We start from the raw sequence: 16,925 nt of genomic DNA, 5'->3' as shown, positions 1-16,925 counted from the left end.
GCCTAGATCCGCCAGGAGGCGGAGAACATGGGGTGATTTGTAAAGCAGCTTGAAGCTTAAAGTTTAAAAACTCTGTTCTTTTTAGTTTGAATTTAGAAAGCAGAGTGGGGAATGGCCAAATCATCTTTAAGAAACTGTGCAATTCCATTTGCTTTGTTCTGAACCTGGATCAGTCTTTGTGGATGAAGAGAACAGAAAGTCCAAAAGAAGAATGGTATAGGTACTCTCTACTCTACAGACCCAAAAACACACAAGCTAGGTTAAATGAAGACTCTTAATTTGTCCCTAGGTGTGTGTGTGTGTGTGTGTGTGTGTGCGTGCGTGCGTGCGTGCGTGCGTGTGCGTGTGTGTTTGTGTGTGTGTGTACTTGTCTTTATATATTTAGGTGGACAAATTTTGACTTTTAAACTGAAACGTGGACATTTCTACATTGCGGGGACATTTTTCTGGTCCACACAATGCTAAGTACCCTAAAACTTGGTTTCAGAGGTTTGGTGTGAATTAACTTGTAGTTTAGGTTAGTTTAGGTCAGGGTAAGGAGTAGAACCCCATTGGTTATGTAGTCATAGTGGAGTCACTAAAATGAATGAAAGTCAATGGAGGTCCACTCAAGTGTATAAATACAAGTGTGTGTGTGTGTGTGTGTGTGTGTGTGTGTGTGTGTCCTAACATTTCTCTCGGTGTGGGTTCCCATGGGTGGGAGCACACCCACCTAAGGAGGTCCAAAATCCAAGTGGGGCCCAAAATGGTGGACCCCACTCCGATTTCAATTAAAATGAGCTCAGCAGCCTCCCCTGATGCTACCATTGCTTTTTTTTTCATGTCAAAAAATTGTCCCCTAAGGTAGCAAAAAGTGGGCAAGTGTGTAAAGGTGTGTATCCTGCAGCCGACCGTAACCGGAAGTCAGGATATACACTTCCCGCAAAATCTTATACACACCGCGGGAGTCTGAAACCTTTGGCCAATGACATTGCTGCACTGAGGAAAACTACCGGAAGTACACAACAAGAAGAAAACAACACGGATTGAAGACAAAAAGACGACGGAGTGATTGGATTATTTTGAATATTTTTACATTTACCGACCTCTGCATGCAGCAGGTAAGCTAGGCATGGTTCAGAAGAGTTTATATTTTGGCGTTCTGTTGGGATGTATTTAAGCTGGCTGCCATGTGGCTAACTTTAGCAACATAATATTATAAATAGTTCGTTGTTTACTCACCCAGACAAGTTTGGAGTTATTTGGAGCCGCTCAGAAGGAGTTTTTTTATCGAGTCGCCATCAGCTTATATCCATATAATGCCAATGGGAGCAAAACTGCAGGAGTTGTTGCTGCATTATCTGCCCTCAAACTCCTTCATTTAACCAAGTGTTCTTATTAAACGTTAACACTACTCCCATCGGAGTTCAGAAAATCTCGTAAGTGTTTATTTGTTCGGTTTGGGGTGATTTCAAGGCAAAAATACAACAATATTGTGCGATTAAAACAGCGTCACGGCCAGTCGCCATCTTGGTTGTAGTCCGGCCAGCACTTTAACTCTGTGCTCTGCAACGGTCGGTTTGACAGAACTTGCTGCTGTTGACATCAGTGTAGTTCGGGTTTGCGTGTTTCCAAATTGCAATAATCGAATGACCAATTGGACTAAATTCAGCTTCTACAGACTCTTTCAGCAACCTACGCGGACTACAGCCGTAATGGCGGAGGGCTGCAACGTTATTGAAATCTCAGTTGGAATCGGTTGCATTAAAAGCCTGTAAAACTCCAGAAGCTAATATGTTAGCACCTTTGAGACGTGCTGAACTCACAGAGGAATTTTTTTTAACTATTCTCAACAAAACATTGTTAAATGAAGGAGTTTTGGGGCAGATAATCTTATAATATCCTGCCCTGATAGGCTCCCATTATATGGATATACAGTGATAGCAACCTGATTAAAACTCCTCCTGAACTACGCCAAGTAGGTCCACACTTGTCTGGGTGAGTAAATTAACGTAATATTTGTTAAAAAAGTTAGCCTGGCCAGCCAGACTCGCTCTGTGCAGAATTGAACAGAGTGAGTCTGGCTGGCCAGGCTAAAAAAAAATAAGGTCCAGGTTGAAAATGCTGCATGTGTCAGTGATGTTGTTGTACCAGAAGTTTGACAGCCCTAGTTTAGATTAGTGACTGAGTGGCTTTGCAGCACAGCTTGGTTATTATATAACAAACTAACTTCTTGGCTTCAACAGGCTCGGTCAGCTCTCAGTGTACACATTTCAGAATTTGTATATTTCATTATCCTGTGTTTGATGTTAAACAATGTGCATCATGCAATAGCAAAGCTCAATGCACAGCTGCTGTATGTGTGTTTGTATGAATGTTCTAGATTTTATTTTTCTCTTGCTATTTTTCAAAAACCTTTCTGTGAGATTTGCCTTGACTAAGTACTAATTACGATTATTTTCACAGAGCCATTATGTCCACAAGAAAGAGGAGGAAAAAGCCTATAGATGATGCAAAGACACACATCCTGTCCTGTACTGACAAGGTTGGGTTTATGTCGAGATACATTGACGGTTACAAAGGTAATTTGCGAAAATTTCTTGACACAACTTGTGTTTTTCAAAAGCAAAGCAGTTGACAAGTTGACAAGTAATTAAAATTGCGCCCACATTTTCAAAGTTAAACACATTTCTTTTAACAACGGTAGTTTTTTCATCTTTACTGCAAACTCACTGATGCGCCTGCAGCCTCTCAGAGTTCATGCTGCTCTAAACATTGAAAGAATGATTTAATTTTCTGTTGCTGACTTCTGATTACCTTAAATGGTGTCTGTTTGTTGCTACCAGCAGGTACAAAAAGGAACTTATTTTTATTTGACTATTTTTCTGTCCTGTCTGTTTATCATCTTCCTTCATCTCATCTCAATCCTAAAGAAAAACTGCTATCTGGCTTCATATATATTCACCTTATGAGTTACCTTTGAACTGCAGTTCTAAAAGATCTACCGACCGCAAATATAGAGGAGTGTGTGCTACGCACAGACCGCATCAGTGAGGTGAAGTCACAGCAGAATGAAACAGGTGATGCGCTCTGCTCCACAGCAGCAAAATGCATCAGGCACAAATAAAAGACAGAAAACATGAAGGGATATGAGCCGACATGAACGATTATGTGTTAAATTTGTTTTTGAGATGGCGACACTTTGAGAATGTAGCTGTGGCTGTGCTCAGGATGCATCTGTCTGGAGTGCATCAACGATCAGAGCTCTGCGCCTCTCAGCTCTAAATAATCTTGGAGAGTTCACATAGATAATGTAATATAAGTGGAACCATTGATTTTTCGAAAAAAAAATGGTAAACTATTGTGTGGAGGATCTACAGACTCCAGTAGTCTGTAGATGAACAGCACCTTCTTCCTTTTCTGGTGCATTTTGTGCAGCTGAAAACACGGTCGTTTCTGCTCCACACCAGACCAGAGGATTACAATCCCAGTGATGTGACGGGAGTTCAACATGCCTCTTATCCTCCAGAGCCACTTGGTGGAGTTTTGAAAAATATTTGATGGCTCCTACCCAGATCAGCATTGGAGCTCTAGAAGAGGATAGAGCTTTCAAAAATTCCTAGCGAGGCGGGGATGCTGGTTTCTAGGTCAGAACTGGCTAGGAACTTGTGCTCCTAACCTCAAGAAGAGGATGCAAAGCTTTTAAAAGATGCTAGCGGGCTAGGGAAGCTGGTTTCTGGGTTGTGCTCTGGATAAGATGACATGCGTCTCTCCCTCTCTCTAAAGCGCTAAGCTACATTACGTGAATGGATATTAGCAAGTATTAAACAGCTGACAAATGCTCATTGCCAAGAATCAATATTATATTAACTGACCAATAATATTTTAATTGTCTACACCAGGGATTCCCAAAGTGTGGTGCCGCTAGGGGGTGCGCGAGGTGAAAAGTGTAATGGCTGCGGAGCTCAGAGAAGTCTGTCAAAAGTCACCATTAGCGTAGCCAGAAACTCATTTGTGGGTGGGCCTAAGAAAAAGTAAGTGGGCCCAATGAACGTAATTGAAAACAAGTATATTTTGCTTGTGTGTGTGTGTGTGTGTGTGTGTCCTCCGCACATGCCCTAGCTCAGGGGTCGGCAATCCGCGGCTCTGGAGCCGCATGCGGCTCTTCCATGCGGCTCTCTGTGCTTGTAAAATAATGAATGGATATTTAAATAAAATGCTTTGTATTTTACTGAATTAATTTTACATCTGTAAGCTAATTCTAAATGTAAAGATTGTCTGCGTAAACCTGAACAGGTCCAACCCGGTCTTACTGTGAGACCGGGTTGACGCGTCACGCATGTGCGTAAACATAGGCGCTTTCTGAGCTGAAGACGATGTGAGATTCTGGGACTCTCCTCAGACGCCACATTGGAGACAGGAACAAGCACAATTCAGCCAAAGTTTCATCATCAGGGAACATTTTCTAAGTGACAAGTCTCTCTGAGAGACCGGGTTTTGAAAACTCTCGCTTCAGTGGAAGGAATCTTCCCACATGCGCTCTGTTTCTGCGACGTGCTCCAAGCCCCTCTCCACACCTTCAGCTCGCTGTGCACCTTATGTATGCGCTGACTGAGCGGTGTCCAGCTCAGATGTTCAGAAGGAAATCTTTTCTTGAGTGATTTAGCTACATCTGCGATTTGCTTAGAATAAAGTGTCAGTTCGTCTGCATGCGTCGGGGTAATTCTTTCTATTCTTTCTCCATCAAAAATAAACGGTCAAATACGGGAACTGTCCGGTTAACACATCACAAGCCCTGCTTTTAACTGTTCTGTTTTCTTGTGAAAATTGTTACAAATTTAACTTGATTAACACCAGAGCCAGGCGCACTGCGCCGTTGTCTCGGTCACTGTAAATGAGGGAGAAACAAAATGATCGGATCCTTTTCTGAACTTCCCCACCTACAAAGTTTAATTACAACAATCAAACGTGACAGAGCCTGGATTTGTATTCTGAACAGTCTAAACATGTTTTAAAAAGAAACGTATGACAAAAGTGGCACCTGCTCAGTAAAACCACCAACAGGGTGAAAAATATCAAAATATTGTAGGCAGAGACGGGCTACAACTTCTGGATCCACTTTATATAAATTGTTTTATTGATTACCTTCTTATGAAAGATAACTTTGACGTACACGAGCGACCGGTACCGGCTGCTGTCACCTGTTGTTAGCAGCGCTCTGCTGTCTGAGGGTAGGCCCCGCCCACAACGCCGCAGCTGCTGCAGTGTTTTCTTTACTGTGGGAAACGGGTAATAATGGCTCTTTGATGGGAACAGGTTGCCGACCCCTGGTTTAGCGTGACGTCTGATATGTGTATATATATATATATATATACATATATATATATATATATATATATATATAGCCATGCCCTGATGTGGGGCTGGGGGGTGTGTCAACATGGTCGGGACATAGAAGGGGGTGCGCGGCTAAATAAGTTTGGGAACCACTGCTCTACATGACAGTAGCATTTTGTTAGCGCACGAGTTGTAGCAAGCTAGCTAGCATCGTTCACTCACAGAGACACCTGCTCCTCCACAGAACCTCCTGACACCACAGATAAATCTCTCTGCTTTGGCTGATGATTTCTCCCTCTGGTTTGTCTCTAAGCTGCAGTTTGCTCTTTAAGGCAAATTTCATCTGTATTGATCCAAAAATGACAAGGAAAGGGTGAAGTTAGTAGGGATTGCATTATTAAACATTAAAAGTAGATGTCAGAATTCACATGAATGAATTTCAGTTCTTTTCTTGTTTCTCTTGGCCTGTTAGGACTTATGTGTCATTTACTGAGCTCCTAAGGTATTTAAAAAGCATTTATTTAGATTTTTAAAAAAGATGCAGGAACCTTGAAATAGCACTTTCTTCTCTATTTCTTCCTCTGCATACATTTTTTCCTCACAATCTCTGGGTGTCAAATCTCAATTATTACAAACTTGTAAATCATAATGTCATTGCACTTGTGAAAATAGATTTAAATGCATTTTTAGTTTACTGCAACTTAAAGCTCATTTGCACCATACATTATTGAACTAGTCAATCTATTTGTTGTATATACATTTGTTATATTGCTTTTCTGTCTCATATATTGCAAATAGGAATACTTTTTTGTATTGCTATTTAATATATAGTTCCATGCCTTGCTGTGGCCCCACTGTAATTTTCCAGTCTGGGATCCATCTACATCTGTTTGTCGGTTTATGTCAAGTCTGAGTTGCATGGGTTAGGGTGCATCTGTGTTGTTACACTTCACTGGTGTGTTACGTGGACCAAATGGTACACAGCACTCTCAGATTAAGGGAAAGTAACAGAGCATAGACAGGACCTCAGTGATACATTCATATGGATGGGTTGGCATCAAAAACATGTTTTGGCCACAGAAAGCCTGATCAAAAATCTGTTTACCTGCAAGGAGAATGTTGAGCATTGTCTGCAGGTTATATACCGACTAGACGCAAGAACCTCAGCCTCACTTTAAAATACTGTAGTATCTCTTTTGAGTCCCAGAATGAAATGTTTAATTATTATATATTTTATAGGAAGAGGAGTGTTTGCCACACCCCCCAATGAACCAGGGGACTTCGTCTTGGAGTACAGGGGTAAACTCCTCACAAAGGAAGAATGCGAGTCAAGACGATACTCAGAGACTGAAAGCAAATTTCTCTTTGGCTTTAAGTGGCAGAACCATTGCTTATGGTAAACATGGAAAAATGGATGATTTTTATTGATTAGAGAAATTCCGAGTTATCCCTGGAACAAGGGTTTAATACTTGATAAACTAATTAAAGCACAAATATTAAAATCTTTTGAAAACAATTATTTCAATAAAACTGTTAAAAAATGTAAAACTATTACAATTTTTTTTAATACTTTTCAGCCTGGATGCATCTGAAGAAGATGGCTCTCTCGGAAGATTGGTCAATGACAACCACAAAAATCCTAATTGCGTTATGAAAAAAATCATAGTTGACAACAAACCACATTTGTGCCTTTTTTCTCTGAAGAAAATAGAAATAGGAGCTGAAATTTATTACAACTATGGTGATTCAAAATGGCCTTGGCGCAGTAAGGTGAGTTGGTTGCTATTTCTCCAATATTAACCATGCTTCCAATATTACTCTTGGTTGTCTATGGAAATGCATTTCATCTTTGATCTGTGATATGTTTTATTCATCTACAATCCAGGTGGGAAAAAACAAGGCTCCTGCAGCAGCAAAAGAGAACCTATTGGGTGGGGAAGGCCAGGTAATGCCACACACACCGTCATGTTTCCAGTCATGTTCTTATGGGGTCCTTCCATCTTCCAAACACATTTCTATCTGGAGTCTCTCCTTTACACACTCGTATGTGTCTAGTCTGACCCAAGTGGGGCCCTTCCGTCCAGGTCTTCTTGTAGATGTTTTTAGTGCACTATGGTAACACCAGACATGACCTCTGCTGTGATTTTAACATTCATAATTGTATACCGTCTGAGCTTTTACATGTTTTAAACTAATTTTTTGATTCATCCACTGTGAACTCCTGGAATCGTCATGAGAGCTGCTCATTACCAGTAGTCCAGAAGGCCATGCCATGTTCTCAGTTGTTGTTCTGTGCTGCTGTTTCACAGTTAGATGATCTTTTTTGCCTTTGGAAGTCTCTTCATATAGTTCTGAGTCTTTTATCTGTTATCTATATTTCAGATGAAAGGCCTTCAGACTCCTGCTGCAGCAGAAGAGAATGAGGCCAGCCCTGTTCCTCAGATGCTTAATGATGGACCAATCCCAGATGAGACCTACACACAGGTAAGAGTACATTCAAACACCTTCTTCTGTGCTGACATGTATGTGGTGTTGTTCTACTACTAAACTGGACCAATGCTCATGTGGCTGTATGGTAGTCAGGTGAACCTATTGGGTGGGGAAGGCCAGGTAATGCCACACACACCGTCATGTTTCCAGTCATGTTCTTATGGGGTCCTTCCATCTTCCAAACACATTTCTATCTGGAGTCTCTCCTTTACACACTCGTATGTGTCTAGTCTGACCCAAGTGGGGCCCTTCCGTCCAGTTCTTCTTGTAGATGTTTTTAGTGCACTATGGTAACACCAGACATGACCTCTGCTGTGATTTTAACATTCATAATTGTATACCGTCTGAGCTGTTACATGTTTTAAACTAATTTTTTGATTCATCCACTGTGAACTCCTGGAATCGTCATGAGAGCTGCTCATTACCAGTAGTCCAGAAGGCCATGCCATGTTCTCAGTTGTTGTTCTGTGCTGCTGTTTCACAGTTAGATGATCTTTTTTGCCTTTGGAAGTCTCTTCATATAGTTCTGAGTCTTTTATCTGTTATCTATATTTCAGATGAAAGGCCTTCAGACTCCTGCTGCAGCAGAAGAGAATGAGGCCAGCCCTGTTCCTCAGATGCTTAATGATGGACCAATCCCAGATGAGACCTACACACAGGTAAGAGTACATTCAAACACCTTCTTCTGTGCTGACATGTATGTGGTGTTGTTCTACTACTAAAATGGACCAATGCTCATGTGGCTGTATGGTAGTCAGGTGAACCTATTGGGTGGGGAAGGCCAGGTAATGCCACACACACCGTCATGTTTCCAGTCATGTTCTTATGGGGTCCTTCCATCTTCCAAACACATTTCTATCTGGAGTCTCTCCTTTACACACTCGTATGTGTCTAGTCTGACCCAAGTGGGGCCCTTCCGTCCAGTTCTTCTTGTAGATGTTTTTAGTGCACTATGGTAACACCAGACATGACCTCTGCTGTGATTTTAACATTCATAATTGTATACCGTCTGAGCTTTTACATGTTTTAAACTAATTTTTTGATTCATCCACTGTGAACTCCTGGAATTGTCATGAGAGCTGCTCATTACCAGTAGTCCAGAAGGCCACGCCATGTTCTCAGTTGTCGTTCTGTGCTGCTGTTTCACAGTTAGATGATCTTTTTTGCCTTCGAAAGTCTCTTCATATAGTTCTGAGTCTTTTGTCTGTTATCTATATTTCAGATGAAAGGCCTTCAGACTCCTGCTGCAGCAGAAGAGAATGAGGCCAGCCCTGTTCCTCAGATGCTTAATGATGGACCAATCCCAGATGAGACCTACACACAGGTAAGAGTACATTCAAACACCTTCTTCTGTGCTGACATGTATGTGGTGTTGTTCTACTACTAAACTGGACCAATGCTCATGTGGCTGTATGGTAGTCAGGTGAACCTATTGGGTGGGGAAGGCCAGGTAATGCCACACACACCGTCATGTTTCCAGTCATGTTCTTATGGGGTCCTTCCATCTTCCAAACACATTTCTATCTGGAGTCTCTCCTTTACACACTTGTATGTGTCTAGTCTGACCCAAGTGGGGCCCTTCCGTCCAGTTCTTCTTGTAGATGTTTTTAGTGCACTATGGTAACACCAGACATGACCTCAGCTGTGATTTTAACATTCATAATTGTATACCGTCTGAGCTTTTACATGTTTTAAACTAATTTTTTGATTCATCCACTGTGAACTCCTGGAATCGTCATGAGAGCTGCTCATTACCAGTAGTCCAGAAGGCCACGCCATGTTCTCAGTTGTCGTTCTGTGCTGCTGTTTCACAGTTAGATGATCTTTTTTTGCCTTCGAAAGTCTCTTCATATAGTTCTGAGTCTTTTGTCTGTTATCTATATTTCAGATGAAAGGCCTTCAGACTCCTGCTGCAGCAGAAGAGAATGAGGCCAGCCCTGTTCCTCAGATGCTTAATGATGGACCAATCCCAGATGAGACCTACACACAGGTAAGAGTACATTCAAACACCTCCTTCTGTGCTGACATGTATGTGGTGTTGTTCTACTACTAAACTGGACCAATGCTCATGTGGCTGTATGGTAGTCAGGTGAACCTATTGGGTGGGGAAGGCCAGATAATGCCACACACACCGTCATGTTTCCAGTCATGTTCTTATGGGGTCCTTCCATCTTCCAAACACATTTCTATCTGGAGTCTCTCCTTTACACACTCGTATGTCTAGTCTGACCCAAGTGGGGCCCTTCCGTCCAGTTCTTCTTGTAGATGTTTTTAGTGCACTATGGTAACACCAGACATGACCTCAGCTGTGATTTTAACATTCATAATTGTATACCGTCTGAGCTGTTACATTTTTAAACCAATATTTTGATTCATCCACTGTGAATACCGCATCCAGTTTAAGGTCTTAACTATTGTTTACAATGCCCTAAATGGTCCAGCTCCCGCTTCCCTGTCAGAACTGCTCAAGCCATATGTACCATCCAGAAGCCTAAGATCGGCAGATCACCTGCTCTTTTGCACCCAAAGATGAAATATAAATCCAGTGGGGAGCGGGCCTACGTGTTTGCTGCCCTCAAACTTTGGAATGCTCTTCACCTCAGTGTTCGACAGGCCCCGTCACTGTGTCGGTTCAAGTCAGTGCCGAAGGCCTATTTTTATCATTAACTTTGATCAATGATCAGGCTGTTAGTGTTTTAGTCTGTGGTGTCTTCCCTGTTGACATGTGCTTACCTTTTAGTATGTTTTTTTAAAATATTTTTAGTCATGACCTTGTTTTTACTCGTTATTTTTTTTTAATCTTTTAATTCTTTTAATTTATTATCCCTTTTATCCTTTATAATTTTTTTCAATCTTGTTTGTTATTTCGGGGTTCTTTTTCTATCTTTGTTCGGTGTTTCACTACGGGGAATCGCCCTGGCGTGACCAACTACGGAAGCTCCATTGACATCACGTCTGTCCCTGACAGACTGGTAGCGCCGTGCCCAGGCTCCGCCCACCCAGTATATACACGGCCAACCAACCCCTCCTACTCATTCTCGCTTTCTTGCTTTCTTCCCGTGAGAAACTACACTTTGCTCCCTCAGCGATTTTCAGGCTATCTTTGGTCAGCTGCTTAACTGTTCCCAGGCGTACCATCAGGATCCGTCGCCGAATGCAGTCCCAATGCAGTCTGGATTAGAGCTGAGTAAGTGTTTCTAAGTCACTTGGCACACTTTGCTAGGAACCATTACCGCGTCACGGCGAACTGCTCCCGCGGCTACTCGGTTGTCATTGACGGAGTAGTATTAGCGAGTGTGGCTCAAGCTAACGCGTTGTTGCGAGCTTGTCCTGTTCTTATTTAGCATTTACTCGCTAATGAGCTATTTTGTTGCAGCTAACGTGTCACGACGAGTTGTCCTACATATAAAATATAGCTATAGTTGCAGACTTACACCTGCTAACTAGCTTGCTAACGCTTTTTCAGGCTAATCTGTCACGACCAGTCGGTTTTTCAGCTATGGCTTCCACCCCTACCCAGACGGAAGGGTCGGAACCAAAGGCTAAAGAGGCTGCATCCCGCCTGTGCCCGGCGTCATGTGGGGCTTCTATTTCAGGCAGGGACCCTCATCCTATTGTCATAGTGTGCATGGGTGCTGCTCACGCCCAGGCATCGCTGGCTAACCCGCAGACATGCCCTCACTGCTCCTCCATGCCAGAGAAAAAGGAGGCTTAGAGTGGCAGTGGCTAACAGCCGGAACCCAGGCCTCGGCTTGGCCACACCTGTGATGCAGGTGACGACCATCAGCCGCGAGCCTCCACAAGTTGGGCAGATATGATGGAGGAGGAGCCCCCGCTACCACTTCTGTTCGAGGGACTGGTTGACAGTGGGCTGCTCGATGCGGGTGATTACCTCCTCTATTTGGACATGGACGAGGAGGAAGAGGATTCCACCTTCCCGGCTCAACACTCTAGGCCACCTAGCGGCACTGGGGTGGCATCACAGGGGGACACCGACGTGTACGAGGTTTGCAGGCGAGCAGCTGCAAAGCTCAACATTCAGTGGCCGGCAGCCCAAGGGACAGAAGGTGTGGGACGAGACCTGTATGAGGCTTCCACTGTCCTCCGCTCCACCCAAGTGTTACTGGTCTAGCTCATTTAAAAGCAAACTCCCCACCAAGGGATACTCCAAACTGGAGGTGCATGGGATGGGGGAATTGGGGCTGGCCGAACCCCCAACTGTGGAGCCTTCAGTGGCATACCACCTTCACCCCAACCGCAGATCCGTGTCAGCGTCATCCAGCATCTCTCTCCCATCTAAAACGGATCGTCTCACGGCATCCATTTTTCAGAGGATGCACACATATGCTGGCCAATCTGTGTGTTCCCTCAATGCAGTTACTCTAATGTCAGCTTATCAAGGAGAAATCCTGGAGGAAATGGGTCGTCAGCTGGACTCTTGGGCGCCTAACCCGGCTTTATGGGATGAAATCTGTGTGGTGAATGATCTCATCCTGCACTCTTCTAGAGGAGCAGTCCAGGGCTGTGGACGTGTGATGGGTTTCGGGTGAGAGAGCCTTGTGGCTAAACTTGTCAGGCCTAGGTGACAGCCAGAAAGCTGATGTCATGGATGCAGCATTTGACCCTGTCAAAGGTCTCTTTGGCCCGCCCTGGAGAAGATGACTGAGACAAGCACCCGCAGGAAGCAGGAAGGTGAGGCCCTCAATCTCTGCTTGCCTCGTAAACATAACCCTCAGCCACCTCAGGCACCCAAGCCTGGGTTTGCAGCAGCTGCCCCAGCGGCAAAGGGTCAACAGGGTGGGGCTAGACCACAGCGATCGGCAGGTGGTCAGCCAAACAAGGCGGAGAACCCTCGCCCATGGGGGAAGCACTCTTTTGCAGCAGCAGCCGCGAGGAACCGCCCGTCTCACCCCAGCGAGGGCAAGAGGAAGAAGTCATCCTAGCTGCTCTTGCTTCTCCTCTCCAGAAAAAGAGGAGGTTTTCAGAGGTACAAACAGACCTCTGTGTTCAGGGTTCAGACACTCCTGTGGTTCCCGGTCCAGCAGGAGTGGCGAGTGTGTGGAGCAGAAAACGCAGTGTCACCAAACACTTTTCATGAGCATGCAGTTAGTGTCACCAAGCACTTTGTTCCCAGATGTGTGCAGAAATGTTCAGGGGGGTCATTTAAAAATAAAGACGGCTTTTCTGCAGCCAGGCGTTCAGTCAAGGGCAGACAGCTCCCCACAAAAAATAATAAACAAACCCCATCAGGTCCCTCTGCGCCCAGCAGAGGGCCCTCTCACTCTTCCCACGGGACGAGTCGAGGCTGCTCAGGTGACGGAGATGACGTCACCCAACAGCGGCTTGCTTTCGGTGCGGGCCAAGAGGTGGCGCGCATGCGCAGTTCCCTCGTGGGTTCTGATGACAGTTTGTTGGGGTTCCAGGCTTCAGTTTGCCTCAAAACCTCCCTGTTTCAACGGGATAATAACGTCAGTGGCAAGAGAGGATTCGGCGCATATCCTGGAAAACGAAATTGCTTCACTGTTGAACAAAAAAAGCGATCAGGATGGTGCCGAGCGACGAGGCCCACCAGGGTTTTTATTCGCTCTACTTCCTTGTTCCACAGAAGGATGGGAAATCTCTCCGTCCCATACTCGACCTGCATGTGTTAAACAAACACTTACGCAAGTACACTTTCAGAATGTTGACTCACAAAACACTCTGCCGTTCCATCTGCCCAGGAGATTGGTTTGTCACGATTGACCTCGCAGATGCCTATTTTCACATCTCTATTTATCCTCTACACATGAAGTTTCTCAGGTTTGCCTATCGGGGCACAGCCTACGAGTTTCAAACCATCCCGTTCGGGCTGTCATTAGCATCGAGGGTTTTCACCAAGTGTGTGGAGGCAGCGCTGTCCTCACTGAGGACTCGCGAGATCAGAATTTTCTCTCACATAGACGATAATCTGATTTGCGCTCCCTCCCGGGAGCAAGCAGCCAGCGACGCGCTGGTGGTGTTGAGCCATCTGACCGACCTGGGATTGAAAATAAACTGGACAAAGAGCAGTTTATTCCCCAGACAATGCACAGAATATCTGGGTCTTCAGATAAACTCTCTCTCTTATCGCGTTTCGCTGTCAGAAGAGGATTGCGTCCTTCACACAGTGTGTCGCACGTTTTCAGTTAGGATACCGTGCGTCGTACAGACTTTGCCAGCGCCTTCTCGGCCTCATGGCGTCAATGATTTCTGTGGTGCGACTGGGGCTTCTTATGATGAGAGATGTTCAGTGGTGGGTGAGGTTGTTAAGACTATGCTCCCGCCGTCATCTCCACCGCAGAGTGAAGATAACTCCGGCGTGCATGTCAGCTCTCCAGCCTTGGAGAGACTGAACAGTTCTCACAACTGGGGTTCCGCTGGGGGAGGTGGTGTCCAGAGTTACCATGACGACGGACGCGTCTCTTACAGGTTGGGGGGCCACCTTGATGGGGAGAGCAGTGAACAGCGTTTGGTCACGCAGTTTGAAACAGGTTCACATAAATGTGCTGGAACTCCTAGCAGTGTTTCTGGCCTTAAAGCACTTCCTGCCCTACTTAAGGGACCGTCATGTCTTAGTGAAGACAGACAACACCACAGTGGTAGCTTATATCAACCGTCAGGGCGGGACACTCACCCTACAGCTGCACTCACTGGCCAAGGAAATAATTGTGTGGTGCAGCTCCAGACTCCTCTCAGTCCGCGCAACACATGTGGCGGGCAGCTTGAACAGAGGGGCAGACCTTCTGTCCAGAGGAAATCCTCTGTACGGAGAATGGAAACTCCACCCCAAGGTGGTGCACCAAATATGGCTGAGATTCGGTCAGGTTACCGTAGATCTCTTCACCTCGTGGGAAAGCGCCCACTGCCCACTCTTCTTCTCCCTGACAGACGCGGACGCGCCTCTGTGAGTTGACGCATTGGCTCACCAGTGGCCAAGAGTGCTGCTGTACGCGTTTACTCCTCTCAGTCTGATTTCCTCCATTCTAATAAGAGTGAGGGAACAGGGCCTGTCTTTGATCTTGGTGGCTCAGTTGTGGCCATCCAAGCCATGGGTGGCTTAAATAATCCAGATGCTTTGGGACGAACCCTGGCCCCTGCCTGTCCGCAGTAATCTCCTGTCCCAAGCCAGGGGAGAGATTTATCACCCTCACCCAGACCGCTTGTCTCTGTGGGCCTGGCCCGTGAGAGGTGGAACCTGAGCGTGGCAGGCCTGCCCCCAAGTGTCATTGACACCATTCAAAACGCTAGGGCCCCCTCAACTTGCTCTCTTTACAGCTGTAAATGGAGGGTTTTTGAGGTGTGGTGTGAAGAGAAACGTGTCATCCCATTTCAGTGTTCGGTGGTGGATGTACTCTGTTTTTTGTAGAGTCTGATGGACAAAGGTAAAGCTTTCTCCACTATTAAGGTGTATCTGGCTGCAATTTATGCATACCATGTGGGGTTTGGTGACAAACCGGTGGGGCAACACCCATTAGTGAGTCGCTTCATGATGGGTGCTCGCCGTAAGCTACCAGTCTTTAGGCCACTGGTACCACTGTGTGACTTCTCTCTAGTTCTGGAGGCCCTCTGTCATCATCCTTTTGAACCTATAGATGGGGCTGGATTGAAATTTCTCTCTTTAAAAACTGCGCTGCTCTTAGCTTTAACTACAGCAAAGAGAGTGAGTGACATTCAGGCATGGTCAGTCAGTCCCTCGTGTTTACGGTGGGCCCCTGGCTACACTAAAGTGTGTCTGCGGCCCAATCCAGCTTTTGTGCCTAAAGTAATGGAGTTGTCTTATAGTTGCTCCCCTGTGGAGCTGCTGGCTTTTCACCCACCTCCTTTTTCCTCAGCAGAAGAGCAGAAGCTTAATTGGCGCCCATGAGTGTCTGTGCGTCTGCTAGGCTCCTGATCTGTTTTGGTTAGTTGTTGTTTTTTATTGTTTTTTCTCTATCTGGTGCGGATTCCCTGCTAACATATGGTCGAGACTTACTATTGTCGATTAGGTCCGCGATGATCAACCTCCAGAACTCCGATACCGGACCCGCTTTTCCACCCCCTCTGGAACCTGGCGTTAACCCAGGTGTCGGCCCTTTGTTACCTGTGGGCCTGCCCCGGAGACCATGGAAGAGGAAACGGGGGAAGAGAGCTGGCTTCTTCGTTCAGCTCCGAAAGATCCCGAGAGGTGAAGCTCTTCCCGATCGCTGCTCCGTGGCTGCGTTGTGGCGGATCCCACAGAAACTCAGCGGAGTTGGGCTGATCTCGCTGCTCAATGGTGCCCGTGATGCAGGACGCTACCTAAAGGTAAAGAACCTCCGCGGGTGTAGCCTGGAGTCGCTACGTAGCTTAGCCCGCCAGCCGACCGCCATTATGGAGCCTGCGGTACACACATCGCCAGATTTCTCTGCGAAAACGACGTTAATTAACGCGCGCTCCATCGCTAACAAGTCTCACTTCCTAAACGATCTGTTCTGCACTGAAAAATAAAACTTTTTGTGGATTTCTGAGTCGTGGCAGCGTGAAAATGACGTCACTCATCTCCGTGAGCTCTGTCCCCAAGACTGCTCTTTCTTCTCTGCTCCACGGACCACAGGCCGCGGTGGAGGAACAGCTGTTATCTTTAAGAAACACTTTTCGTGCCAAATAATATCCTCAAACTCCTACAGCTCATTCGAGATGATCATGATTAAAATTGGTCGAGCTCTACCAGTTTATGGAATTCTGGTCTATCGCCCACCTGGATCTACTTCATCCTTCCTGTCTGACTTTCAGGATCTCCTATCTTCAACTATTAAACTAGACAGGATAATCATTGCTGGAGATTTCAACATCCATGCTGAGGATCTATCTAACTGCTCCACTAGGGAGTTCCTAAACATGATGAACTCTTTTAATTTCTCTCAACACGTGTCTGGTCCCACTCACAGAGCAGGCCACACCCTGGATCTGGTCTTTTCCTACGGACTTCTTGTTGATAAACTGCAGATACATGATGTTGTGTTCAGTGACCATAAGTCAGTTTCTTTAAATATTAACCTAAATTCTGAATCTCTTTTACCAGACTCTGCCAAGCAACGACGTATTATCAACAGTTCTACCATTTTAAATTTCTCCTCCCTCTT

General features: G+C 45.4%; 1 protein-coding gene across 4 annotated transcripts in view; it reads left to right on the top strand.

Annotated features, from left to right (window-relative positions):
• Positions 1-965: 965 nt before the first annotated feature.
• The window catches only part of LOC129167063 (uncharacterized), a 29,803-nt gene continuing 13,843 nt past the window's right edge, over positions 966-16,925 (top strand). For 2 of the 4 annotated variants that reach the window (XM_070543168.1, XM_070543165.1), the window contains exons 1-9: positions 966-1,100; positions 2,446-2,561; positions 6,556-6,712; positions 6,894-7,086; positions 7,202-7,261; positions 7,699-7,800; positions 8,364-8,465; positions 9,029-9,130; positions 9,695-9,796. In XM_070543168.1, the coding sequence (XP_070399269.1) occupies positions 2,453-2,561; positions 6,556-6,712; positions 6,894-7,086; positions 7,202-7,261; positions 7,699-7,800; positions 8,364-8,465; positions 9,029-9,130; positions 9,695-9,796 (927 nt within the window). In that variant the 5' untranslated portion in view covers positions 966-1,100; positions 2,446-2,452. Of the gene's footprint in view, positions 1,101-1,858; positions 1,978-2,315; positions 2,562-6,555; positions 6,713-6,893; positions 7,087-7,201; positions 7,262-7,698; positions 7,801-8,363; positions 8,466-9,028; positions 9,131-9,694; positions 9,797-16,925 lie in introns of those variants that run through there. The other 2 variants (XM_070543167.1, XM_070543166.1) reach the window with 2 other exon arrangements.

Source organism: Nothobranchius furzeri, chromosome 13 (assembly GCF_043380555.1).
Source record: "Nothobranchius furzeri strain GRZ-AD chromosome 13, NfurGRZ-RIMD1, whole genome shotgun sequence".
Classification (NCBI taxonomy): Eukaryota; Metazoa; Chordata; class Actinopteri; order Cyprinodontiformes; family Nothobranchiidae; genus Nothobranchius; species Nothobranchius furzeri.
Note: the sequence above shows the minus strand (reverse complement) of the source record. Positions and strands in the feature narration are given on the sequence as shown.